General features: G+C 53.3%; 2 protein-coding genes across 7 annotated transcripts in view; both read right to left on the bottom strand.

The window, feature by feature from the left end:
* The window catches only part of IGDCC3 (immunoglobulin superfamily DCC subclass member 3), a 40,364-nt gene extending 39,539 nt beyond the window's left edge, over window positions 1–825 (bottom strand). For both annotated transcript variants that reach the window (XM_074366318.1, XM_074366319.1), the window contains exon 1: window positions 538–825. In XM_074366318.1, the coding sequence (XP_074222419.1) occupies window positions 538–652 (115 nt within the window). In that variant the 5' untranslated portion in view covers window positions 653–825. The remainder of the gene's footprint in view (window positions 1–537) is intronic.
* A 3,224-nt stretch (window positions 826–4,049) lies between these two features.
* The window catches only part of IGDCC4 (immunoglobulin superfamily DCC subclass member 4), a 36,161-nt gene continuing 12,603 nt past the window's right edge, over window positions 4,050–27,607 (bottom strand). The window contains exons 4-20 of one of the 5 annotated variants that reach the window (XM_074366313.1): window positions 23,592–23,728; window positions 22,176–22,316; window positions 19,239–19,394; window positions 18,046–18,459; window positions 17,371–17,535; window positions 16,685–16,822; window positions 15,647–15,817; window positions 14,408–14,647; window positions 14,149–14,250; window positions 12,372–12,555; window positions 11,523–11,650; window positions 10,432–10,602; window positions 10,080–10,217; window positions 9,198–9,303; window positions 8,469–8,697; window positions 7,546–7,707; window positions 4,050–7,023 (exon numbers count right to left, since the gene is read on the bottom strand). In XM_074366313.1, coding sequence (XP_074222414.1) covers window positions 6,604–7,023; window positions 7,546–7,707; window positions 8,469–8,697; window positions 9,198–9,303; window positions 10,080–10,217; window positions 10,432–10,602; window positions 11,523–11,650; window positions 12,372–12,555; window positions 14,149–14,250; window positions 14,408–14,647; window positions 15,647–15,817; window positions 16,685–16,822; window positions 17,371–17,535; window positions 18,046–18,459; window positions 19,239–19,394; window positions 22,176–22,316; window positions 23,592–23,728 — 3,202 coding nt within the window. In that variant the 3' untranslated portion in view covers window positions 4,050–6,603. The other 4 variants (XM_074366314.1, XM_074366316.1, XM_074366315.1 and 1 more) reach the window with 4 other exon arrangements.

Below are 27,607 nucleotides of genomic sequence, written 5' to 3'. Positions count from 1 at the left end.
ATCCCGGATATGCCCTCTCCGGCCAGCGCAGCCCACTCCGTCCCGGCCTCCGCCCCCGGGGTCTGCGATCTCCTGCCTGGGCCGCCTCCGGTCACTCTGTGCCCATCGCCGACTCCGCGCACCCCAGCTCGCCCCCTCGGACGGGGACTCAGCCCTGCGGTCTCTTATGGCTCGTTCCCCCTCTCCCCAACTCCAGCCAGCCCGCCGAGCTCCTGTTTGCCGCGCGCCTTGCCCCTCGGTCGGGGCTTGGGTCCTCCCCTGAGTCCTGGAGCCGCAGCAGACTGAGTGCCAGTCTCTCCTGGAGGAGCTCTGTCCTCAGCATCCCCCTGCCGCCCCCGGCAGCTTGGCCTCGGTGCCCTCTCCCCGGGCTCCGCCCCGTCCCGCTCGGCTCCCCTTCTCGGGCAAGTCCCTCTGGCCAGGGGTCCGCCTGCAGGTCCGCGCCGCTCTCTCCGGGTCCGCCCTCGCGCCCGCGTACTCCCTTCTCGCCCTTCCCGAGGCGCGGTCCGCAGCCGCCGGGTGGCGGGCGCCCTGGCTCACCGTCGCTCGGCGGGGGCGGCAGCAGCAGCAGCAGCAGCGGCAGCGGCAGCGGCAGCAGCAGCGGCGGCACGAGCCGGGGCCGGCGGCGCGGGGTCGCGGCGCGCGGAGCAGCCATGGGGCTCGCTGTCCGCTGGGCTCGGCGACGCGCGGCTCCGGGGCCTCTCGAGGCTCACAGCGTCCCGCGGGGCCGGCGCCGGGGCCGGGGCCGGGGCTCTGGCCGGGGCCGAGCCCGGGCGGCGGGAGGCTGGGGCCACATGCCTGCCTAGGAGCGCCGGGGGCGCAGGGGGAGCGCCGCTTGCGCCATCTTGCACCCACCCCGGCGATCTGTCAGCGGAGCCCGGGGTGCGCGCTCCGCAATCGCAACGCCCGCACCCGCCCCGCCCTCCTCTTGCCGCCCGCCGCCCCCCTTCCCTCCCCTCCCGGTCCCCTCCCCCAGCCCCCTCTCCCCGGAGGCCCGGTCTGGGGAACAAAAGAGCCGGCGAGCGCTTTAAGCGGCCGGACATTCCCGGCTGCGCGGCGGACGCGCCCCCTGCGCTTTGAACTGAGGCAGGAGCGGCCAGCGCCGTCCCGAGCTACAGCCCCGTATCTCCTCCCCGCGGGCCAGCCCCGGACTTGGGGCGCTGGGGCAGTGGAAACCCAGCGGACTGCGGAGTAGGTCCGGGCTGCGGAGAAACACGCAAAGCTGCGGGATTCGCTCTGACCCACTTTCTGCCGCGCCCTCCTCCACCGTGTCCAAGTCAATATTGTCGAGATAATTCTCTAAAAGCTGCACAAAGTTGTCAAAAATTCCGTTTCCCATGGGTTTCTGGTCCTTCCACCCAAAGGCTAGGACGTTCAGTTGCAAGACTAGCCTCTCTAGACTGAAGAGTTCTGGCGCTTGGGTGGACAGGAGGCAGGAGGGGTGGGAAGGCAGCTTCCTCCGGAGCCCTGGGAGAGCAGACCCAATGGGACAATGAGAAAGCTTAAGTAACCCGGGTTCCGACCCCGGTTCTGCCCACTGTTTAGCTCAGCAAACCCTGGCAGTCATCCTCTAGCTCATCTGAAAGATAAAGATAATCATATCTCTCCTACTCACTCATAGGAACATTTAAAGGACACAGGTCGTGACAAATAGCCTGGTAAAAGGAAAAACGCATTTAAAGTTAAAACTCCCAATAGCATTTCTATGCCACAAAGAAGACTCAGTGTTTCATGTCAGAGAGCACACACGGATCCAACATCAGTCTCACAGAAGAATTGTTGTAGAAGTAGGCATGCCTCTTAGGAGACACACACCCATGCTGGCCCTCAGGGGTCTTCAGTCTTGGCCATTCATGATCAAATGGTCTTCTCTTGAGTCCAGCATGATGTGCTAGTCCATCAAAATTGCTGAGCATCTGCTAAGTTCTAGGAGCAGGAGCTTTAAAGAGGGTAGTCTCTGCCTCACTCAGCTATTTGCTCCTCTGGCGCTGGACTGGTATGGCAGAGGTGTAATTACATCTCTCTTTTGGTGCCAACTCTGGAATCTTGGGCCAGGAGCATCAACTATATATAAGACTAACTTTGGTGCAGATGAGTAAAGAAAAGTCGTCCAGAAATCAGGTAAGTTTACTAATGATGGAGTTTGTACAGCCCAAGAACTCCTTACTCTTAGTAGCAATTGGAAGATGAGCCTGAGAGTCAGGACCTGGGACGTACAAGCAAGCAGTGGGAAGCAATGGAGAAATCAGGGTTAGGGGGCACTCCAAGCCCCACACTAATTTCATTATGAGGAGGGAATGATGGGCCTCTATGGCCCTCGGAAAGGGAGGGGAGGGGGCCCCTCCCTGGGCCCAAAGTCCTGGAACTCCCTCCCGCAGGGCTTGAATTCTCCATAACCCCTTCTTGGCTTGTCCTAGACTCAGGAGAGGTCAAATAGGTGTCCTGAGTTGCTGTCATTTTAAATTCATTTTGACAAGTGTTTAATTCTTCTTTATCACAACCCTTGGTCTGAGAGTGATATGCAAATAATGGCTATTCTGCTGCATGCAAAGTGTGCAATATCTCTCCCTATGATCTGTCAATTAACTCGGGACTGGCTCACCAGCTTTTTTGGGGGTGGTCCTGGGCAGGGCAGCCTCTGGCTCTTGGTTCCCTGCCGCAGAAAACCACGCCGGGTCCAGGCACTGTAAAGATCTTAGCAGAGCAGCTGCCCACAGTGATCCTGAGATCTGTGTGGGGTGTAAGTGTGTTTCGTGTGTGACTGTTGTGCCCAGGTTTGAGTTAATGGACTGGGGGTGTTTGTGAAGGTGAGTGCCCATGTGTGGGTTTCTGAGCTTGTAAGTACTACGCCCATATGTGTGAACATGCAGCCATGGGCAATTCTGAAGACCAGAGTTATACAAAGAAGAGTTGTTGAGCCCAGATCTGTGGAGTTGGTGGTTCACTCATCCCTTGCACCCAAGAAACTTAAAAGATGTGTGGCCGGATGGAAAAAGATCTCCAAAGAGCCTAAAAGAGTGCTATCAAAGAACACATCTTTCCCAAGTTCAAGTCTTTTTCCTAAATGCTTGTTGAGGGAGATGATTCAGTTATTTGGGGGGGACGGGGCGCTGGGGTGGTGTTTCCTATTCTAGGATTCTGAGTTACCTATTTTCTTTTTTTTTTTTAGTTTTATTGAAGTATAGTTGATGTACAAAGGTATATAAGTTAAGGTGTACAATAATACAGTGATCCATAATTTTTAAAGGTTATACTCCATTTATAGTTATTATAAAATATTGGCTATCTTCCCTGTGCTGTACAATATATCCTTATAGCTTTTTTTATACATAATAGTTTGTACCTCTTAATCCTCTTCCTCTATACTGCCCTCCAACCCCTCTCCCCACTGGTAACCACTAATTTGTTCTATCTGTGGGTCTGTTTCTTTTTGTTATATTAACTAGTTTGTCGTATTTTTTAGATTCCACATATAAGTGGTACCATACAGTATTTGTCCTTGTCTGACTTATTTCACTTAGAATAACACTCTCCCAAGTCCATCTCTGTTGTTGCAAATGGCAGGATTTCATTCTTGTTTATGGCTGAGTAGTATTCCATTGTGTGTGTGTGTGTGTGTGTGTGTGTGTGTGTGTGTGTGTGTGTGTACATACCACATCTTCTTCATCCAGTCATCTGTTGATGGACACTTAGGTTGCTTCCATATCTTAACTATTGTAAATACTGCTGCTATGAGCATTGGGTTGCATGTATCTTTTCAAATTAGTATTTTTGGTTTTTCTGGATCTATATCCAGGAGTGGAATTGCTGAGTCATATGGTAGTTCTATTTTCAGTTTTTTGAGAAAGTTCTATATCGTTTTCCACAGTGGCTGCACCAGTTGACATTCCCATCAACAGTGTATAAAGTTTCCCTTTTCTCCAGATCTGGTTCAGTTCTTTCTTATAACCACCTGCTCTTTCCCTCTAAAACCAACATTTCCCACCCTGGTAGGAAATACATTTTCTATGGTAGAAAGGCTGAGGGGATTCTAGTCATTTGGTTCCAAAAGAGAACATTTTTGGAAAATAGTTTATTAATTGATTATCAGGACAGATACATGATCAACGCCTTGGCTTAACACTAAAGAATATCATACTTGTAAGGAGAAAATAAAAATGCTGGGAAAATAATTAAATAATACAGCAAAACTAAATATAGACAAATAAATGAGCAGGTACCGATTACACTTGTCATGCATCAAGAAAAAGGTTTTTAAATGAGACTCAAAAACTGTAAGGCATCAATGGTAGGTGACAAAGGGATTAATACCCTGTAAAAGGCCAATAGACTCTTTTCTAATAAAAATACTGCTACAAAGACACAAACCTAACACTTCCAAATTACCCAGAGCCCAAATCATATATAATGCTAGTGAGTAATGGCCACTTTCTTATCAACTGTGAGTTATAGGCAGATACCAGATTTATTACTTATTTGCTTTTGAGAAACAATTTTCCACCCAACCTAATGGGTTATAAATTGTCTCATTTGCAGCTATTTAATTTAAACCAGAACCTCAGTGCCTGTTAAACAAGAACATGAAAAATGACTATGTGGTGTAATGCTAAGAGCCTACTGTTAAAACAGCCATTTAATTCAGGGCAGTTTTTTTTTTTTTCCTAAAGGAAAATAAACCAGCAAAATAAAATGAGGCTTTTGACCTTCAGAGCAATGATGAAACATACACAATGATGTTAGCCACAGCAACGCTGAATGCTACAGAAATAGTACAAGTGACAATTCTGTCCTTAACGAGATACAAAACCAACATTAATAATCTTTAGTGTTATCATAGGCTGGCTGAAGGAGGGGGAGGGGGAGGAACTGTAGGTGCGGATGTCAAACGTGAGTGACACCCGAGTGTAATAAACACAGATGCTGAAAGGGTCTGAGGAAGCTGCAACTCCGCTGAGAGACATTTCACCATTAAAAAAAAAAGGGGGGGGGAAAGATAGACTGGTTATTTCTAATTTGGCCCAGAAGCCAGAGTTAACCCTTGATGTGCTGATCAGTAAAAAAAAAAAGGATGCATTCAAGGAGAAAAGACCGCGACCGCGTACTCTGTGCTCCTATGAGAGGCTGAGGCGCAAAATCAAATAAATGACACTGTTTCCTCTCCACAGGAAAGAGAAGTCAAGCTTGTCCCTGTGTGGCAGCCAAAAGATAATGACTTCAGGATTGCATTTAAAGACAAAACGAAATGAAATGAGCCCCTCACCCCTGTCCTGGGCAAAGACCTCTCTTCCAGCACCCCAGAGGAGGAGAGGACGCTCTCACCCCAACCCAATCAGCTCATGTTCAAGATGCACAGAGTGGGAAGCGGCGGGGTTTCAGAGCTCCTGATTTCCTCTCCCCTACCACCCTTCTAGCTTTAGCTGGGAAGGAAGGCCCCAAACCGCCTCCATCCAGCAAACTTGCCTTCCTGCCTAGAGGGGACGGAGTAATTTTATCCTGAGCCTCTGGGTCACGTTCCCCTTTCCTGGTCTAAGATACATCCTTGTGTGACTTACATTCATCCCCTCCAAGGAGAACCCTCCTGTCTCAGTCCCAGGGAGAAAGATGCAAGGGAAGCTGGAAGGTCTTCTCCAAGCCTGCACTGGGCTGGGGGGAGGTGCAGTCTGCCTGGGGAGGGGGCCTTTGGAGGTACAGAGAGGAGGGGGCAGGAGGATGATGGCTGAAGTGGATGGTGGACACAAGAGTTGCACTATGGCCTCGAAGCAGACATGAGGTAGTCATGTTGTTAGGGAAGGATGCAGAGATTGAACCCCAGGCAGGAGAACCACATGACACAGTCTGAGAGAGGTGTGACAGACAGACAGGGAAACCACAGAGAGGAAAGCTGAGAGAATTAGGAAGAGATGGGTGGGAGGACGGGGAGGGCAGGTGGACTGGGAGATGGACACTAGAGGAGGGCAGGGGGAAGGGGGAAGGAGGGGAGAGCAAGAGAAAGCAGATTTTCCAAACCAGGCACTTCCCCGATTACAAAATTAGATGCAGAGTTGCTCTGAGGGGGGGCCAGCGTCACCCTCTCAATGCCGGCAGTGGGGACATGGGAGATGGGGGGTGATGCAATTAAGATGTGAGGCATTCAGAGCCTACTTGCACTCAGCCCCGTGAGACAGGGAAGTGGGCCGGGGCTGTCTCTGTCAGACAGGGCACTGGAGACACTCTCAGAGTGTGTAATAAAAAGGCTGGGTGACGGAGGTGGGAGCCCACAGGGCTGGGGATGGACCACGCTGGGGCACTGTCCTGACCTGGAAGATCAGTCAGGCTGTAGTGACCACTGCCTGGGCCAGGGTTTCCCAACTCACCAACCAGCACACACATGTTTCACACACGTGTACATCACGTATAGCTGTGCTTCACATGTGTCTCACATATCACATGTGTCACAGTGTATAGGGGGAGTGAATAACCCATTTCTTCCTCTCCCCTGAGCCAAAGCACCCTAGGGGGCTCCCAATGGCTTGATGATGTTCAGTACCTGAAGGTGCACATGTGTACGTGCGTGGCCACACATGTCATGTCCCACGATCTACACGAGCCTGTCCCAAACTGTGCCCTCTAGGGGAGCTCAGCAGAGGAGGAGACTGGGGCTCTGGGCAGGCCTGGGCTGTCTCCTGGAGGGCAGGGAGACTTTGGCTGGCAGCTGTTCCCAGGGGCCTCCTCCAGAGCCTCACTGGGCGGGAGGTCCGGGTAGGGGCAAGAAGCACTGGCTGCCTCTGGCAGGCAGGTAAGTCTGTCTGGCCCAGGGGTCACCTGTTCACACCCTCCCAGCTCCCTGTCCGGCCAGTCTGCCCCTTGCTCTAGATCCACAACATCCGAAGTGAGGTCAGGAGCCTCTGAAGGCAGGGCATCCTCAGGGTCCAGGTCTTGGAGGTGGAGGTCAGGGTTCCCTCTGGATGCACTAAAGTCAGAGTGGACAATGACTTCAGCCTCCACCTGGTTCCTACAGGCTGGGGGCGGCTTCTTCCTCCCGTTGCCCTGGTCAGAGCAGAGAACACAAAGACCATTGCTGAGAGTGACCATCAGAAGAATGACCATCATACTTGGTGAGGAGAAGTATGTTCAGAGTCCATTGTATGTTACATGGAAGTTGGTAAAGGTGAATGTCCCACAGAGACGATGATCAGGTCCATGGGGAGGCAGGGAAATGTGACACACTGGCCCTTGCCCAGGAGTTCCAGAAGCACAAGACACAGTCAGGGCCTCAGTGACCAGCAGGAAGGGCTGAGTGCACTCAGGCCAGGCCCACCGTCAGACCCATGGTAATTCTGCTGCAGCCCACTAGGCAGGGGAGGGACTGTCCCTAACCCAGAGAAACACAGATTCTCACAACCTGGCCTGCCCTCCACCCACTCACCTTCCGAAGTTCCAGGGGTCTCTAGGCTAGACTTCTATCCCCAGGGAGGCTACCACCACGGTCTCCAGAGGATTCACTACTGGCTCTTCATAAGCACGGGGACCCTTCTCTTCTTTCCTCCCCCCTCCTCCCAGGACACTGACCTTTATGGCATCGTACACCAGAGCCTGCAGCAACAGCGTCTGCCCGGTTCCAGCAGGGGGCAGCAGGGCCCGGGTCAGAGCCGGCATGGGGCCTGCCTGGGGGAGCTCACAGCCTGCCCAGGAACCTGCCCAGCTTGGCCCACCTGGCTGAGTCCAGGAGATCTGCACAGGGAAAGAAGCGGGAGCACTGAGGGTGGGCTGGGAAGCTTAAGACGGGGAAGTGGATGGATCCCCCTCCACAGACTCTTGCCCCCGCTTACTACCTCCCTCCCCAAGGCTGTGGGGACGAGCACAGAGTGGGCTGAGAGCTTAGGGGTGAGTTTGAGGATGGAGAAGTCCTGCAGAAAAGCCCAGAGGCTCCTGAGGCAGGCAGGGTCTCCTTCAGCACAGAGGCAGGGAAATGGGGAGGAAGGACTCAGGGGTTCGAGCTGGCTGGTCAGAGAGATTGGGATGAGCCACCACGGCCAACAGCGGGGGGACTTGCCTTGTGTGGGCCCACTTTATCAGGATCCTGGGCCCACATGGCCAAAGCCAAACTGACCAGCTTCGTTTCCCCATACTGGGGTGAGCTGGGTCTTAGGGGTCTCCCCAGCTTCCAGGATAAGGAGGGAGCTGGGTATTCTGGCCACCCTCAGTCACCCGCAAACAGCCCGTGGGGGGCCCTCCCCTCCTCCTGAGAGCCAGGCTGACCTATTCTGCCGGCGATGGAGGCCCATCTGCTCCCCTGCCCTGCCAACCCTTTCAAGGAGGAGGGAGTGAGTGTCTTTTCTTCTGCAGCTGGCCCAGGAAGGCGGAGGGGAGGGGCGGGGTGGGGTGGGGGGGCCCGTCTCTCACAGGGTCACACATTGTGCTCTTGCGCCCCCTGGTGTCCCATTCAGGAATGAGCGGCGTGGGGCTCGGACCTACCCAGGCTCCAGGCTCACCTTTCTCTTGGAGTGACCCCGGCAGTCAGGACCACCACCGCCCATAAGGCTGTGCACTTCAGCCCTGTCCTCGATATCTGAGGGAGGTGGGGACCAGTCCTGGGGACGGGGGTGCACAAGGGACTCCAGTTCATGGGCAGCCGGGGGGCTGGGGGGGCCGAGGCGGGCTCGGGAGTACAACGCGGGGTTCCCAGAAGTGGCCGTAGAGGACAGGCCCGGGAGGGCTTCCCTGGAAGGGAAGATGGGGAACAGGCACAGTGGTCAAAGAGTGGGGTCGGGGTGGGACTGGGATCTAGTCCAGCTTATGTCCCTGGGCAAGTTCCTGCCCTTCTCTGGGACTTGGTTTCCTAGTCTGTGCAATGAATAAGAAACTCAGATTGTTCAAAACATCTGGGACACTGCAGAGGGGATCCTTCCTTGCTTTCTTGGCTCCAGGCATCTGGAGATTTGCGGTCCCTCTTTCCAAGACGCCGGCAGCTACCAAGGAAGTGGGAGAGAAGCAGCTCTGTGTCTGCCCTTGCTGAGGGGATAGGCCGGGGGCTTCCCTAAACCCACCCCCCACTGTCATGAGGACATCGCCTTCCATCCCCCAGTCCCCTTCATCCCAGTCAACTTTAATGGGCTCCTGGCAGTGCCTAGCACAAGTCATGGCCACTTTCCTGCTCTCTCATCTCTGCAGCCCTTCTGGAAATCCCTCCTGTCTGCAGTCAGACTGGTTCCGTCACCCACCTGTGGGGGCTGCGGCGCAGGCCAGCACACATGCAGGCCAGGAGGCAGAGGAGGCCCAGGCAGACACCCACGATGATGCCCGTGACTGAGTGCACGTCCAGAGAGTCTGGTGGGAGAGAGGGAGGGAGCAGAACAGATCAGGAACAGGAGAAGACCCAGGGTTCATAGACCAGGACTTCCTGTGGCTTTCTCCGGAGACCACCAGCCTGAGTCTCACCCTCTGGACACATGAAATCTGATGCAAGGACAGGAGGGCCCCACAGACTCAGAGGGACCACCACAACCTCTCTCTCCAACTGAGCCTACCATGGACATCCAGAATTTGTGTTTCCTCCCCAGCAACCTGGCCTTTCAGGGAAACACACCTCCTGCTTGCCCAGCAGGGCTGGTTTCACAAGTGTGCAACATGTCCAGTAACCCAGGGCCCACGCTTAGAAGGGCTCCGCGCTTGGGTTTATGCTCTGCCGTCACTATCTTGAAATTCTTCCTCATTAAATAAGGAGATGCCACATTTTCATTTCACACTAGGTCCTGCAAATTACAAAGCCAGTCCCACTGCCCAACACCTCCACCACATAAAGCTCATCACCAGTCCAAGCCAGTCTTCCAATCAAAGCAATCTCCCAAAGAAACCAAGCCAGTCTCCCACAAATCTGACCTCACTACTGAACCATTGCCGGACCACACTCATTGCCTCTTCACATTTGTCCTTTCCACACCTAAGTAGGAGGGCAGCTGTCCAAAACAGTGAAAGTGTAGTCGTGCCCTGAGGCAAGGCTTTGGAAGAGATGACTTTAGGGTTAGAAGTCAACTCCAGAAGCCTCTGGAGACCTTGAGCTGCCCCAGGATGGACCCTACTCCTTCCTCCCTCCTGCCTCTTACCTGAGAGCTTTTCCTGGAGAGTGATCACATCCTGCAGGCCAGAGAAGGGCCCGGGCCCCACCTCTGTGCGTGCCCCCATCTTGAAGAAGTACCTAGTGTCGCTCTCGAGGCCGTGTACCTCAGCACTGAAGATGTTCCCTGGGGGCAGAGGGAGGCAGGGAGAGCAGAGTTGGTGAACTGGGTCGGGGTGCGAGGCAGGGATGCGCTGGGAAGCAGCACTGAGGAAATCTGCTTCTCCCACTCAGGCAGTGGCTTCTGCCTGCTCCAAACAAACCCAGCCACTGGGGAGGCTGGTAAGTGGGGAGAGGGTGGGGAAGCTCTTGCTCAGATGCCCTGGGGTGGGAGCCCTCACCCTCTGTGGTGAGCAGGGTCCACTGGTGCTCGGGCTGGGTGTGGTTGCTGCTGTAGAGAATCAGATACTCCACGATCTCGCCGTTGGGCTCCGTTGGGGGGCACCAGTGCAGCCGAACGGTGGACGGTGTCAGGGGGCTCAGACGCAGGTCGGATGGGGGCGTCGAGGGCCCTGGGGTACAGGGAAGGAGATGGGGAGAGGCAGGGTCACTGAGAGCTCGGGGGGGCAGCTGGGAGCCAGGGCGTGAGGGCATGGCCTCCCTCCTTCCTCCTGTACTGGAACAAACCACAAAGCAAAGTGAGGTCTGGCCTCTCATTGGGGAATTCCTGGAAAACAATTCACCACCCTTCTTCCCTCTCAGAAGCAGAGCTCCGCCAGCTTCCACACCCAAATATCTCCAAGGATTGAAGACACTGTCTGATACTCTAAGGGCCCTTGGGGTAGAGCTCAAAAGGTTTTGGAAAGCTTACATTTTACTTTAAACTCTCACACTAAGTTTGCCATCTATTCGATGGTAAAGTTTAATATAAAAAGTATTTGAAATTATTTGTCATTTAAGGTTCCTGACTCCCCTTGCCACCCCAAATCTTCAAATAAAGTTGGTTGATGCCCTGTGTAGCCTCTGTCTACGCCTGCCCCTGGCACAGGTCCTCCATGGTCCCGGGAACCCTAATGTGAGAAGTACCACCTTGGAAGACTTTGTGTTTTGTTTTTAGAGAAGTTGATCCCCGTGGGGCAGGGGTGAATGCGGAAGGATGAGAAGCAAGGACATAAGGTGACTGGGGAGTTAGGAGGGGACAGAGATTTGGGGGTTCAGGTTTTTGAGGCCCAACCAAGGGCAGGATGGGGACCCAGGGCTCTAAGGCATCTCAGAGCCACATCATCATGGGCTGCCAGAACCCTCCTTTAGATCTTAAGTTATTAGGTCTAGGAGTAAATGGTTAGGACCAGCATAAGACTGGCCTACATAAATGCAAATCAAATGACAGACAATTATGGGGTTCTCGGGGGCGTTTCAGAAGAGGGCTGCTGGGGCAAGTAGGAGTTCGGTGAAAGATGGACTGGTGGCCAGAGGGCCGAGGGCCACTCACGGTCAGGCAGGGTGGAGCGCTCCACCACAGAGCCAAAAGGCCCATCCATGTCCACGCCGTGGGACTGAACTGCAAACTCGTATTTGGTGAATGGCTTCAGCCCGCCGATGAGAATGTCTTCTCCAGAACTGCCGAGGCAAGAAACATGACAAGTACTCTCAGGGACACCCTTCTAGCAGGGCAGGTCCCTCCAAATCTACTCTCCTACCCCAGCCCCACCCCAGCCCCTACACTGGGCAGCAAATCTGCTCCCTGGCATTGGGGCCACTAACAGCATCCAGAGGACCTGCAGAGAGGCCTGGATGTACGCTGTTCCCAGGATATCAGGCGCCATGTCCAAGCTCCGAGCCAGGCCTGCTCTTCCGAGAAATATTCCTGGATTAATCCATGTCATTTCCCACCCAGGGAACTACCTCTGATGCATTTTTTCCCTGACTTAATTTTACTTTAGCTGCAACTGTATATATCCATTGCTTTTTTATGCTGTTTCCTCTGCCAACCTAACAGCTCCCCAGGTCAGGGTCTTTGTCTCCCCATCCAACTGGGGGCCTCTCAGGACAGCAGCTGGACAGCTTTTCTCCGTCTTCTGAGGTTGAGGAAATAGGTCTGTGCTGCCTCACATTTCCTAGGGTCGAGTATAAGGCTCTCCTGTGAGGGGATGGGATTGGACAGACTCCCCCTTTCCACCTGTCACCATCAGGTCATCAGACCCTCAACGTGCCCCTAGTTGAACACGTGAGTCATGAAATGTCCCTAAACACCCAGGACCCTCTCCTCATCACCCCCTGCCACCTTCTTCCCCATCGTCTGCTATTCCTCCCTCTTCACAGCATTAGTCCCTCCTCCCACCTGGTGTAATAGGTGACCAGGGAGGCATTCCTGAGCCCCCAGGGGCTGAAGCGCACAGTGTAGTTGACAATCTTGACCGTGGTGAAGTCTGGCTTTTTCCACCGAAGCCAAATGGACGTGGAGCTGTTTGATTCCGCATGGACGTGGGCCGGGGGCAAGGGTGGCCCCCTCTGGATGGGCAGGTCTGGAGGGTGAATATTAGAGCGTGGGGAAGGGAGGGAGGATGCTCATCCCTAAGCAGGTACAGTGGTTTGCGGTTCCCAAGTTTCTTTTACCCTTTCTCTTTTGATCCTGTGAATTGGGTGGCATCATTCCCATTTTACAGATGAGGAAACTGAGGGCGCTGAGAATTTAAGTGATTTTTGCCAAGGTCATACAGACAGCAGACTGTGGAACACTAGTCTGTAAGACTGTAACAGAGTGAGACAGCAAACCATGGTAATTATGAGCACGGATTTGGGAGCCAAGCTGCTCTGGGTTCAAATTCCAACTCTCCCACTTACTGTGTGACTGTGGAGAAGTTAATTAACCTTTCTGTGCCTCCATTCCCTATTCTGTCAGTGGGGCTGATAATAGTGCCTATACCTCATGCGGTTGTTATGAGGATTAAGTTAGTAAATATTTGTGAAGTGTGTAGAAAAGTGTTATGGCCTAAATGTTTGTGTCCCCCAAAGCTCATATATCGGATATCTGAACATATGGTGGGGCCTTCATGCATCAGATCAGTGCCTGTCTTAGCCTGTTCCAGCTACTACAACAAAGACCCATAGACTGGATGGCTTAGAAAGAACAGCAATTTATTTCTCACAGTTCTGGAGGCCGGACTCTGAGATCAAGGTGCCAGCATGGTCAAGTTCTGGTGAAGGCCCTCTTCTGGGTTACAGACTGCCAACTTCTCATTGCATCTTCAGAGCAGAAAGGTGAAGCAAGCTCTCTTGTGACTCTTACCAGGGAGCTAATCCCATTCATGAGGGCTCCACCCTCATGACATCATCCAATCCTGATTATCTCTTAATATATCACATTGGCAGGTAGGGTTTCAACACATGAATTCTGGGGGGACACAGATTTGCAGCCCATAACAGTGCCCCTTATAAAAGGAGACTGCTGAGAACTCTCCAGCCCTCTCGGCCATGTGAGGACCCAGTGAGAAGATGGCCTATGGCCCATGAACCAGGAAGCTGGTCCTCACCAGACACTGACTCTGCCAGCGCCTTGATCCCAGACTTCTCAGCCTCCAGAACTGTGAGAAATAAATGCTGGTTGTTTAAGTCACCCCATCTGTGGTGTTTTGTCAGAGCAGCCCAAACTAAGACCCTGAGCCTCAGTTTCCTGGTGGGCCACATTCCCCTCCCTGCCTAGAGCAGAGGGATAATCTGATGGACAGTGTGATGTGGGTGGATGCACTGTAAATAAAAACTGTTTAAAGATCAAACTTGGGATCAGAAGTCACTGATGAACCACGGGGTTTCTCTCTGTTCAAACTTTCCAAAGTAGCCCAGCTCATGGATAATGAAAACTCTAGCAGACCTAAAAGAGGCACAAACAGGAGCTTTTCTGCGACAGAGGCTGTCTGGACCTGGAAGAGCCTAGCAGAGTGGCTGGGGGCAGGGAGGAGGGAGAGGGAGGTGGGGGTTGCCTGGTGAGTACAGTTTGTAGCCAGAGGCTGAAGCTTCCAGATGGCCTGCCCACCAGGGCTGGCCCAGAGGAAAGGGGAAGGCGGCCACGCACAGACCCCTCGGCAGAGCCCTCCTCCCCGCTTCCCCAGCACCCTCACCTGGCGTGGGAGCCTTCTCTGTCTTGCCCTTCCACACTGCCGCATAGCCGTCCTCATGTTTGTTGAATGCCACCAGCTTCACCTCGTACAGCCGGCCAGGGACTGGAGAAGGTCATGCGGGTCACTCACTGGCTAGAGGAGCCTCTGAGGTCATTCTCTCATCCCCAGAGAGAGTCCATCTCCAACCACCGGCCCAGCTTGTCCAGTCCCCGACTAAAGCTATGTCCATCTCATTCCCTACCCCACCGGCCCTCCTCACCTAGCTGGGTCAGCTCATACTGTTTCACTTTCTTCTTGAGCCGGACAGGCCCCACATCCCAAGCCTGGTCTCCGCGGCCCCCTGGAGGGCTCTCACCATCGGCCTCCTCCTCCTCTGTCCCCACCTCCCGCCAGTATAGCTTGTAGCCAGAGATCTGGGCGGGGTGAGGGGGTGGCTGCCACGACACGACCAGGGACTCCATCCTTGCCCGTACCTTCAGCTCTGCAGGGGCAAAAGGGACTGGAGGCAGAGGAGCAGGAGGGGAGGAGGGGTATGAGAATGGGGAGAGAGGAGGAGAGGCCAGGGATGGGAGAGGGGGAAGAGGCAGGAGGAAGCAAAAAGCAGGAAGACAGCATAGAGTGAGAGCCTTGTCAGCCTTCTCCCAAAGCATCGCCACTCAGCCAGCAGCCTAAGTGCCAGGTTCAGTCTGGAGGAGAACTCACTATTCCACCAGCCCAGAGTGCTGGGAATGCAGGAATGTCTCCGGGGCATTTGCAAGGAGGTTAGCAAGGAGCACCTCTGGGGCAGGGCTGACACAGAGTAGGGCTCTAGAATTCTTCTGAAGGAACAACTAAATAGATACTGGTTTGGAAGGGGATCATAGGATTTGCTGAAGCTGGGAAGGAGGGATGGAGCCATTGAAGTGGGGAGCCCAACTTGGAGCCTAAGAGAGGGGTGGCTTACTACAGCTCCGATGCTATTCTAAGCACTTTGTACCATGTATTGTAACTTGACTCTTACAGCCCTGTAAAATAATGAAATACTATTACCCCTATTTAAGAAAACTGAGGCTCAGAGAAGTTAAGTAACTTGTTCAAGGTCACACAGATAGTACATGCTATGGGTCTGGCTGCATTTAATCCCTCTCAACCCAACCCACAACAATCGCAATCTTGGAAGCAGTTACTATTTAGCAAGTTCTGACTGTACTAAACACTCTGTCTACAATACATTCATTAATCCTCACGCCCACGCCTGACAGTAAATGAAGACTTAGAGTTGTGAATGGTTTGTCCAAGGTCTCACAGGAGACGGAAGGGACACATGAGCCCAGGGGTGTCTGCAAAGGCCAGCTCTTTGCCACTTTACCCCCATCCTCCCCTGCCCATCAAGCAGGGGGAGCCAGGGAAGGTCTCTGATGGAGGGAGCGATTGGGTTTGGGTGCCAAGCGCACACTGACACCCATACAGTCACGCACATCGCCCCCCCCCCGGCCCCCTGTCCCCTCTGACCCCGTACCGTGGCTCTGGTTATGCATACTCGGCGTCCTGTGCTGCATCCACTGGGAGGGGGCCCCATAGCCGGCCCCCGTGCCAGCCGAAATCCGCACTCGATACACCTTGTTGGGCTGAAGTGAGTTCAGTGTAAACTGTGTCTCGTTCCCCGGCACCTCGGTGGAGAAAATCTGATCTGCCGGGATAGAAAAGACTGGCTGCTGGGTGGCCACCTAAGGACCACGACTCCTAAACACCTCTCCACCGACCCTTCCACCTCAGATCCTGAGTCCTCAGGGCCCATCGGAATCTGAGGCTTTCTCAGCGCCGACCCCTCAGTGCCAGGATGGACTCCCCGGCTCCAGGGCTGGCTCAGGTGGGGAGAATCACAGCAGGCACTCCCCACGTCCCCCGGAGCTGTCAATGACCCCCCACCACCACACACACACCAGGGCGCAGGCACAAGGGGTTGGCTGTGAAGACCATCAAGCACCGCCTACCTTCCAGAGCCCTGAGGACCACCCAAGGATGCTTTCTCACCCTTCCTTCCCTCCCCACCCTCCCTCTGGCCCCCAGCCTCTTGCCTTCTGATTCTGCATCCCTTTCACACCCCCACCCCTAGACTCCCGACACCTGCCCTAACACCCGCCCAACCAATGCCTCATTTCCCCCAGTCCCACAAGCACACCCTCCACCTCCCTATCCCTCATCTGCTTTTTCAGCTGGAAAGGACCCCAGGGATTACCTGGGCTACCTGCCTGACTTCACAGATAAGGAAACTGAGGCAGGGACTGACAGGATTACCCACTGCAGCTGTAGAGGAGATGGGGCTAGACCCCAGGCCTCCTCCTGTCTTGAGCTAGCCCTCTTAGCCTTCTCTTTCACTCCTGCCCTCCCTCCCCCTCGGCCACACTCCCCTTTTCCAGGTTCACCTTGCCCTCTTTCTGCTCTCCCTACTTTCCTCGGACTTTCCACTGCTCTGCTCAGGTGCCCAGCTGCTCTGACCAACCCTTCGCATCAGTGATTCCCAGCCAGGTGGAGCCCGCACCTCGTCCCCACTCACCTTCCTTTCCCAAACCGTACTCTATCTTGTACTTCACCACCTGCCCATTGCTCAGGCTGGGAGGCAGGGGCAGCCACGCCACCCTGATGTCCGAGGGGTTGGGGCTGGACAGGGAGAGCTGGGGCGCTGCACTGGGGACTGAGACAGAAGAACATCAGCATGAGCTCTGCTCCACCGACGTGGAAGGTGAGGCCCAGGAGCGGTCAGAGACTTGCCCAGGTCACACAGCAAGTCAGAAGGAGGCTCAGGACCAGGATCTGAGGGAGGAAAGGGAGCCTCTCAGGGGAGCCACAAGCTGGAGTTGAGGGGACATCCTTCCCACCCCAAAGCCAGAAAACGGTTGTGGGCACAAGCTTCTGCATCCACTGGGTTGTCACTGGCTCCTGCCTGACTGGATGATGGTACGTGGGTATAGGGAAGAAGGGCCATGTGATATAGGTAATCATGAGACCTGGGTTCAAGTCCCAGCTGTACTACTGACCTTGGGCAAGTCACTCAATTTCTGGGCCTCAGTTTCCCCAATTGTAAATCGGAGAAGAACCCTTGCCTACCCCCTTACAGGGCACAAAAGATGACACCAAGCAGATAAAAGTGCCTTGGTGTACGCCAGTAAAGAGAAGCTGAGCTACCACCCCCAGGGAATTCACTGGGCCCCAAGGTGCCCACTGCAGGTGCAGAGGCCCTACCATCATCCAGAGTGTGGACCAGCGCTGGGGTGGAGGTGCGGCTGGCCCCCAGCTGCGAGTAGGCCACTACATAGAACTCGTAGTCTGTGTTGGGTTCCAGGTCCCGAACCTGCAGCTCAGTGGTGTCATTGTTCACTGCAAACTGATATTCCACATTGTCCATGCCTGAGTGGGGACATAAGGGACAAAGAGACTGTCACTGGGCCATCCCATGGACCTGTCAGCTGGAGGCTGTCGAAGGATCCTTCATATTGTCCCAGTCTCCGGAATAGCCTTACTTATAGCTAAGTCATCCCAGATAATCTGAGTTGCGGAGTATATACTCTCCTGACTTCTAGTCTTGGTGTATTAACTCCTCCACTGGTTCTTTCTGGCTTCTAACTGAAGTGACTTTTCCTGCAGTTAATGAAATGGTTCCAGGAATGCGAAGGCACCTTCCCTGGGAGGAGAAGCATTCCCTCTCACCTCTCGCATAACAAACTGTGGCCAAGGGGTAAATGCACTGACCCATATCTGCACAGATCTCTCCTGTGGGCTCCCACCCCACCCCATCCAATCCCCAGAGATACCCACCAGGCAGCCCCTCAGTCATCCAATCTGTGCTTCCCGCGCCTCCTCATCACGCGCCCCTGCGTAGGCCTTTGCTGGGGCGTGTTGGTCCCCCGGAAGACGTACCTCGTGCCTTCTGGTAGTGGAGGGAGAAGCCAATGATCTGCTCGCTGTGCAGCTCTGGCCGCTCCCAGGCCACCAGCACTGAGGAGCTGCTCAGCGGCGTGGCGGTGACCCGCGTGGGGGCGCTGGGCAGCCCCTCTCGCACCACGACTGCCAGTGGCGCGGTGGCGCACGCGGTGCCTGCGCTGTTCTCGGCCACGCACTGGTAGTAGCCGGCGTCCTGCAGGCCGATCTGTGTGATGACCAGGCTGCCGCCGCCGCCCTGCACCTTGACGCGCCCGTTGGGCCGCAGCGGCGCCCCGTTGTGCAGCCAGCGCAGCGCGGGCCTCGGCTCCCCGGACGCGCGGCACACGAAGCGCGCGGTGCTCGCCCGCGTCCGTGACAGCGCCTCGGGCGCCTGCGAGATGGCAGGGGCGGCTGCGGGCGGGGAGGGGGACGCTAACTGCGCGCTCGGCCACCAGGGGCCCGGGCCCTGCCCCCGCCCCCAAATACCTGACGACTCCCACATCCCCTCCACTCACTCTAACCTCTCCCTGATTCACCCGTCCCCGCCAAAACACTCTAAGCAGCGCAGCCATAGCTCTCTTCCTGCCCCAGCCCCACAATGACCATTCTCTTCTCCCCGAATTGTTCCCCAGGCCTCCTCAGCCTCCCCTAAATACCCTGGCTCTTCCAGGATCTCATCGCATTCCCGCACTTACGCTTCCTTCTCCCTTACCTCCGTGTATCCTACACCTATCGGATTTATCCCTCAGCCAGCCCTGAGCAACCCTGTCCCCCAGTTTTCTCCACCAAGACTACTCCATCTCCCCCAAAAACCTCAATCCCACCCCTCCCCCATTACCCCACCCAGAACACCCCTCCACACCCCCTCAATCACTCAAGCCGTTTCCTAATCACTCCTCTCCTCTCCCCGATTAAACTCTCCTCACTCCATCGCTCCGATCTCTTTCCACCACTTCCTCTCCTCTAATTACCTAGCCTTTCCCGCACCACAAAGTACTCCTCCTCATGAGCTCGACCCCGTAACCCTACTCCCTTTTCATCCTCCAGTATCTCCCTTCAGTCCCTCTAACACACCCACTTGCCCATTTCCCCCCTCCCCAGTCCTCCCTCCCTCGGCCCCAGCTAATCCTCCCCAATCCGATCTCCCCCACATCTGCTCTCCGTCCTCCCCCCCACCTCCCTCCCCTCACCCAGCACGCGGAGCTCGGCAGCGGCGGTGGCAAAGTCGCGCGTGCGGGGCTTGTTCGCTCGGCAGACGTAGACGCCAGAGTGCCGGGGCTGCGCGCTGGTGATTAGTAGGTTGGTGCGGCCCAGAACGATGACATCCGTGGAGATGGGCTTCCCATCTGCGGGAGGAGGGAGAGCGCTAGAGGGGGGAGCTAAGGGCTGCCTCTCCATCCACTCTCCGGACCTCGTGGAAGGGCGGCGGTCCTCTACGCCCAAGTTAAGAGAACGCAACGGTCTCTGGTTGGGATCTCATTTCCTCTACTTTCCGATGACATTCTCCAAGCCCTAGTGTCTCTGTCTGTAAAATGGGGAGGTAGTCTGTAGCTGGAAGGGCTGGCTGTTCTGAGGGTGGAATGAGTAAGGTCTGTGAGTTTGCCAAGCACCATGCAGGCACATAATAGGTGCTCAGGACACTCATCAGTTGTTACTATTACCATCATTATTAAATCCCTTTGTCTCAAGAAGGATACACTCCCCCATATGGGATTAGGCCAGTTCTATGATAAGATATGGCTGGAAAGGTCTGACCAGAACCAAACATTTGAATACACGCCAGACTTTTATCTTGATGTGAAATGAAAACCATTTAAAAACCCCTTGCCTCATGGACATAAACAGAAAATCCAGAGAAGAAATGCAAATGGGCAAGAAACAAAAAAGTCTGCAACTTCACATGATCAAAGAAATGCACATCAAAACACAGATGTTCATTTTCACCTATCAACCAGGGAAAGTTTTTAAAACCAGTATGCTGCAACACTGAAGAAAAAGTAAATGCTGATAGGGCTAGACAGGGGCTCCACCTTGACCTTGAAGCCAGGGATTCCAGCGTGGGCACCCACGCTGGGGAGCTGTGAATAGGGCAGATCCCTGCATTCTTAACCGTAGTAGTGGACAACTGGGAAGGACTGAAAAAGTCAATAGTAGGAACTAGCTAATTAAATTATGGCTAAATCCGAATGATGGAATATCACAGTTATTAGAATTATTTTTTGAAAAAGTTTTTAAGATGGGGAGATGCTTATGATACACTGTTGAATGAAAACAGGACTTGGAACTGTAAATACAGCCTGCTTTCAATTTGAGGCAAAAATGTACATATGCATAGGAAAGAAGTCTGGAAGAAAATACACTCATATGTTAACAATTTTAATCTCTGAGTGGTGGGATGTTTTCTGTTTCTGCTTTTCCCTAGTTTTCTACAGTGAATACGTACAACTTTTGCCATCAGAAGAAACCAAATCAAAACAAAACAAAAATGTCATGCCCCCTTCCCTGACTTAGTAGGGTAAGTTCCTAGGGAAGGAGTAGTGCCCAGGGTCAGGAATGAAGTCCTCTTCCAGACTCTCTCTTCCCAGTCTCTGTCCAGGGATGCTATTAGCAGAGTTTTTCTAAGTGAGATCCCTGAGCCAGAGGTGTCAGGACCCTCTTGGGATAGCATATATCCTTACCATGCACACAAATCACAGAATCACAGGAGACCTTGTTAATAAGATGCAGAAGCCTAGGGCACCTCAGATTCTACACTTCTAACTATGCCCAGGAGGTAGGTCCGAAGACCAAACTTTTGGTAGCAAGGACCTAGGGCATTTGTTAAGCATTAAGAATCCTGGGTCATAACTCCTGAGGCGTGAAGGGAGGGAGTCTGCAGTTTTAAGATGCTCCCTAGGTCACCCTGATGCCTGGTCAGGATTTCAGAAACATTGATAACAGAACTTCCAGGCAACCCCAGTAATGGTACGAGGGTCCTGCCGGCCCCAGGATCCCCTTAACTAGGCAAGTGTCACAGGTCCAATGAGGCTGGGCAGGTCACAGAGGCGCAGACACCAGCGCTGTTCTTTCTCATCAGCTCGGTGGGGGTACATAGCTGGTTTATTATTTTCCTTTAAACTCTCTGTATTCATCATTATATACACTTGAATGTGAGACACAAAATTACAAAAAGGAGGCAGTGTAGGGTAACAGACTGAGCCAGGGAAGAAGGGTAAAGAGAGCTGAGCTTAAGACTTACTTCTGCCGTCAACTCGGGACAAGTCACGTCTTATGGACAAATGGAAACAAAAATAATCCTAGCTTTTCCTCCCTGCAGGGCTGCAGGGAGTAGTGTCCCGGAAAGTGAGCAGGCTCAAAAGTTTGGGTTTTAGCTTTCCACCTGCCTCTCCGAGCCTCAGTTTCCTCGCCTGCCCCCTGGGAATAATAGCCCTGGCGCCTGCCCTCTTCCCAGGAGCTCCGGGAGGCTCCAGCAGGAGAGTGAGTTGCATGCAAGGCGATGTTTGGCCCGGCACTCTCGTTACCCCGATAGCATCTCCTGTAATGCAGTCCCACTTGGCACTCATCACTTGCTGCCTGATGCTGTCAAGCCTCTCTTCATGGGTGTGTGTTTATCTCGCTCACACAGACTGTGAGTTCACAGTGCGGCACCCCACCCCGCCGACTCTCATCCAGGTATTTTATTCACTGTGCCAGCATGAAGCCAGGCACACAAAGGTGGCAGCACACTGGGTGGACCAGGAGGTGCTGTGCAGTTAAACAGATCAGCAGTGGGTCCTAGTTCCACCCGACTCGCTGGCACCTTTCTGCTCCTCTCACACACTATTGTGAGGACTGGAAACACGTAAGGTGGAGAACCGAGCCCACTGCCCATCTTCAGTAAGGTCTCAAGCGTGATTTTGTGAGTGCCAGGCTTAGCGCGCTTCATTCACAAAGGAAACTTGCTACACGGATTGATGATTGAATTTGCCCAGGTTCCCCCACCCACACTCAGCCCTGGGAGAGGAGTTTCTGCCACATCAAAGGTCGGTGACTGTGGCAGAGTCACCCTTACAGCTCTTTGACTTGGGGATGCATGAGATGCCACACCCTCCCTCTCCCGTGCCCTCAGGTCCCCTCCCTCCACTTACCCTGTCGGACCCAGGACACGAAAGGGGTGGGGTCAGCCGAGGCCACACACTCCATCACCACACTCTGGCCAGACACCACGGTGGTGTTCTCCGGGGCTGCCACAATGACCACGTCCTGCCCTGCGGTGGATGCCAGGGACCCTGGAGAGAGGGCAGGCCAGCAGGCAGCCTTACCATCAGGCATCTTCACATGCAGTACCTCACCTGATGCTCACAGTCACCTGGTGAGGCAGGTGGGGCAGGGAGCAGTCAGGGTTCCATCTGACAGATGGGGAATGCAGCTGCATTGCTCAGCAGAGCTGGGACAGGAGCTCAGAGCTCTTGCTCTTGGAGCCAGGAAAGGAATAACCTGGCCTCCGACACATCACCCCATTCTTCCTGTCAGATCAAACCCACCCTCCGGGCAGAGGACTGGCAGGGTCATGAGTAGACTTGGAGTCCGGACTTGCAGTCAACAGTCATAGTTTCTAGTTCCAGTGCTGCCATCAGTGCGCTGTGTGACTTTGGGAAAGTCCCTTCTCCAGAGGGCTTCGGTTCCCATGTGGGAAAGGCAGAGGTTGGGCTCGAGTTTCTGCCAGGTTGGCAGCCCCCCCAAGACTAATCCCTGCCAAGTTCTCAGCGTGACCCTGGGTCCCTGGGTTGATATGCTGAATACCCGACTTGTCCAGTAGGTGGAGGCAGAGACCCCGGGAGCTGGAGAGAGAGCAAACCAGACTGAGAGAGAGCAGCTCACCAGCTAAGCCCGGGAAGCAGGGTGGGAGGGGAGGTGTCCAGGATGGGAAGAGATGTGTGGAGGGGTTGGGGGTGCAGGGAGATGCCATGGCAAGTGAGGGGCCCTTGGGGGGAGGCCTGAAGTGAGATCCAGTGAGTACCCACTAGGCACCAGGCACTTCCCAACCCTATCTCAGCTATCCTCACCACCTCCCTGAGCTGGACATTTGATAAGGAGCCCAGGGTCATACAGATGGAGAGTAGAGAAGCCAGGATTCAAGCCAGGTCATTCTGACCCCAAAGCCCATGCCCTTCCTACTGCATCACACTGGGACAAGAGCTTTTCAGAGAAATGCAGAAAACAGGGGCCCCAGACCACAGGGAGCCAGTGCCCAGCAAGTGAATCCCCCAGTGCCCACAGCATTCGGGGCACACAGATGGGCGAGGACTAGGGCTTCAGGGCACCACACCCATCCTCACACGCCTCACTTCTTAAGCCCCGCAAGTGTCATTCAAACCAAAGGGAACACACAGAGCCTCCGTAGGAAGGGAGCCCTGGACCAGGAGTCTTGGGTTCCTGCCCCAGTTCTATCTCTGACTTGCTGGGTGGCACTGCCTTCTCTGGGCTTCATCAACTCCCTGTCACCTATATGAAGGCAGGACTCCAGAAACCCCCAGGTTTCCCTGCCCATCCAGCCCCCTTACCTCTGCGGGCCACGTGGAGTAGGGCCTCCTGGCTGATGCTCTGGTGGGCCGAGTTGGTGGCCACGCAGCGGTAGGAGCCGGCGTCACTCTCCTGAACATCCAGGATCTGGAGGACCCCGTTGGGAAGCGTGATGAGCCTTGGGAAGGGGCAGAGGGCACCTGTGAGGTTGGCAGGAGCTCTGCAGGGAGGGTGGCTGTGCCCAAACTGTCCTGGGCCCACCTCCCCTCCAGCAGCTCACTTTCAAGCTTCCTTCCTAATAAAAGAAATACAAATTGAAACTACAATATACCATTTTCATCTATCAGATTAACAAAGGTCAAAAGGTTTCAAAACACCCTTCGTGGATGAGGGATTGGGGGAAGGAAGTCCTGTTTTGTTGGTGGCCATGCCAACTGATACACCCTCTTTCAGGGGCAAGCTCTTGATATCTTAAAATCAAACCTGCATGTGCCTTTTGACCCAGCAACATCGCTTCGAGGACTTCATGCCATGAATATTCTCATATACGTACACAAAAATGTATGAAAATGATACTCACTACAGCACTGTCTGTAATAGCAATGCTCACTCCAGCACTGTCTGTAATAGCAAAAGACTGGAAACAATCCAAGAGTCCATCTGTAGGGTGGGAATTAGCTAAATCTGTTTGGATACATTCATACAATGGAATGCTAGGCAGCTGTTAAAAGGAGGCAGCTCCATGTGGGCTGATATAGGACCATCTCCAAAATGTGTACTGTACAGGACCATGTATAGGGGATGCGTTCACTTATATGTTTGCACCGAATGTCCTTGGTCATCGTGGTTGTCTCTAGGGAGGGGACCTGGGAGCCTGGGAGCTGTCGGTAGGAGACGTTTTATTATATAAACTTCTTTATAGTTTGAATTTGTTTACCCCTGCCTATATTACCTCCCTTCTCCCCTGATAAAATCCCTATCTCATCTGACCCCCGAAACAAGCCCAAGAGATAGAGAGGATCACAGACTTCATTTTATTGGTGACAAAACTTGGAGGTCTTAAGTCTTGGAGGGAGTAGGGTATTTTCCCAGGGTCTCACAGCTGGGGCAGAATTAAAACTGGAACCCAGGTCTTCTGGTGCCAAATCCCATGTTCCTTCCACCTGCCTGTCTCAGCAGCCATTAGATGGCCGAGAGTGCCAATGGAAGGGACGTGGTCCTCAGCAAGCCCCTGTCAACACGTACGTGACTATGGAGGGGCAGGACGGATGAGGGTGGTACTCTCTGCCCTTTTGGTTAGAGAGCTGGAAAGTGGTTTGGGCTAGAAGGGCCCAGAGACACTGCTTGAGAGACAATGCAATCCAAGGTAGGGAAGTGTCCAGGGAAGCCGGGGTGGGGAGTGGGTCCTCCCGAATCCTCTAGCTGGGACCCCTGCAGGGTCAGCTCGAGGGTGAGAGTTCAGTTTCTCACCAGAACAAACGGTGCTGGCCTCTGGATAATAGGCTGGGCCGAGGTCAGGGAGGGAATGGGGCAGCTGTGCACTTGGTGAAGATCCCTTGGCTAGTGGGGAAAGCGGGCTATGAGAAAATCTAAACACAGGAGAGGAGAGCTAGCTCGAGGGTGTGAGGAGAGAGTTCTGGCCATGGGCCTGGAAATCTGCTGTGGCCCAAAGACTTGGAGAAAAAAAATGAACCTGCATGACTCCTTCCTTCACCCCACAGGCACATTCACCTCTGCCCCCGCATCTTACCCTCAGCTCCAAGAGCTGCAGGGGCCAGCCGGGGAGAGGGGACAAGGAGGCACAGGGTGGCTGGAGGGAAAATCCTGGGCCAGGACCCAGCCTGCTGCCATGGAAAACTCAATGGGAAAGGATAAGCAGGACCCATCTGGGAAACCAGGCCCCCATCCCCATCCAGGTCTCCCCCATCTAATATTCTCTGCCTCTTAGACCCTTCCTCCTGCCTCAGTCAAATTAGCTGAGTGTACCAGCAGGGTTCCCACCAGGAGCTGCCCACACTCCCTAATCCTAAATTTTCCCAGTCTTTTCAGGGAAATTGTACCCATGAGCTAATATTTCCCTTGACAAGTAACACTGCCTTAATTATGTATGTTGGAGGAACAAACAAAGGAATGAATGAATGAAGGAGTGGGTACCTTTTCTCATGAGTGGTGCAGTTGCTACAGCCAACAGAAGTGAGACGGAACCACTTTCAATATTTATCTAAAATCTTTTCTAAAAAAAAAAATCTTTTCTGTTCTGTTAAAATGTGTTTTTAAAAGCTCTGTCCTTGGAAGGATGGCCAAGATATATTGGTTAGTGGGGGTGCGGGGGGAGGAATCACAAAACAATGTTTATGAAGCAATTCTATTTTTGGAAAATAGATAAATGATACGCTAGGATGTGCGCAGAAAAAGTCAAGGATGGCAAAGCTCACGTCATTCATGGAGGTTTTCTCTGGGAGCAGGATTACTGTGGACTCCTGTTTGTTGTGTTTTAAAAATGTTTTGTTATACTGAATATTTATCAGTGTGGAAATATAAAACTTAAAAAATATTTAAATGGAAAAAAAGCATGTGCGCTTGTGCATTTGTTTTGTAACTCCTGGCTCGAATAGAGAAGCAGCTGTGGCACTGTGAAGAGAACTGGTTTCAACATATGTGATTTTAGCAGATAACATCACGTGTCTGGGCCTCAGGTTTCTCATCTGCGAAATGGGTTTCATTATTCCTGTCCTGCCTACTTCACACCCCCAACCCTATTAATGTGATATGAACTCACATTAGATATTTGTGTTCAGCCAGTAGGTGACTTTTCTCTGCTTTAAATTGGTATATTTTATCATTTAAAAATGAATTCGAATTTCACATAAAACAAAATAGCTCCTTAGAGAATGAAAAGCAACCTTTATCTAAAAGGAAGGGATCATTCTCTTTCTAAGCCTGAGCTCAAGTCTGCTGCCCCTACCCCTCAAATGGCCACTTGGACCCAGGGATTCAAAAACGCAGAAGAAATGACAGCTGCCCTGAATTTCTGGAGGCCCAAGGAGCCTCCACCCTAAGCCGTTCGGAGATCCACCCAGGGAAAAAAGCGACACTAGCTGAGGGTCACATGAGGTTGACAGACACGATGGGCCCTGGGAGATGAGTAGGGCAGAAGACTGGACTAGGGAGCCTAGAGTAATTAAATCCATTAGTGCTGTGGTTTTAAAGCGTGAGTGAATGGTGACAACAAAATGATTTCAAGTGGATCCAGACACACATTTTTATTCCTGCAGCTATACATTTCTTTGTTATGGCGAGCTTCTATTTATGGTCAGTGTTGCTGGTTTTTCATTTTATTGCAGTGAGATAATATTCCTCTTCAGTATGTGTTAAAGTTCCAAAAGAGAGAGCTGATTTAAAGAAATGTATTAAGTAAGTGATGGTATAAATGGCTCAGGGGTGGCCAAAATTACGAAAGGGGTTTGTGAATGCCTGGGATTTGGGAAACACTGCCCTCACTGATTACCGGTTCCTGCGGAAGAAAAATTATCCCCTATCATTAGAAATTAGTGTAAGTATCAGGGAATTGCCTCAGGGTCTAGCCTTTACCATAAATTCTCAAAATATGCCCCTAGACCCTGACAGAGTGTGTTTATTAACTGCACATGTGCACAGCCTCCACCGAGGCAAATGGTCTCCTTCAAACCACTGGGCTGAGTTTATGAATAGCATATTTGTACGTGAACTATATCTGGGCATGTGTAAAAATACATACCTTGGGCATAATCAAACTGCTGTTTTAGATATTTCTTTATTTCCCCCACACAATGTGCCGGGACATGTGAGCCCAGCTTATTTATAGATGAGGATCACTTTTCAGAGGACTTGGGGGCAAACACTCCCAGAGCCCAGGAACTGGCAGCTCCAGCCTCCTGGAAGAGGCCTGTGGAGTCTTGGGATGATGCCTGAATTAGATGTTGGGAGGTGAAGGAACTCTGCTGTTTGCTGAGAAGCTCTGGGGAAGTTCTCTGCTCTGAGCCACGGCTGGACCACCTGATCTCTAAGCCCACCTGCA

The sequence above is a fragment of the Camelus bactrianus genome, chromosome 6 (assembly GCF_048773025.1).
Source record: "Camelus bactrianus isolate YW-2024 breed Bactrian camel chromosome 6, ASM4877302v1, whole genome shotgun sequence".
Lineage (NCBI taxonomy): Eukaryota > Metazoa > Chordata > Mammalia > Artiodactyla > Camelidae > Camelus > Camelus bactrianus.
Note: the sequence above shows the minus strand (reverse complement) of the source record. Positions and strands in the feature narration are given on the sequence as shown.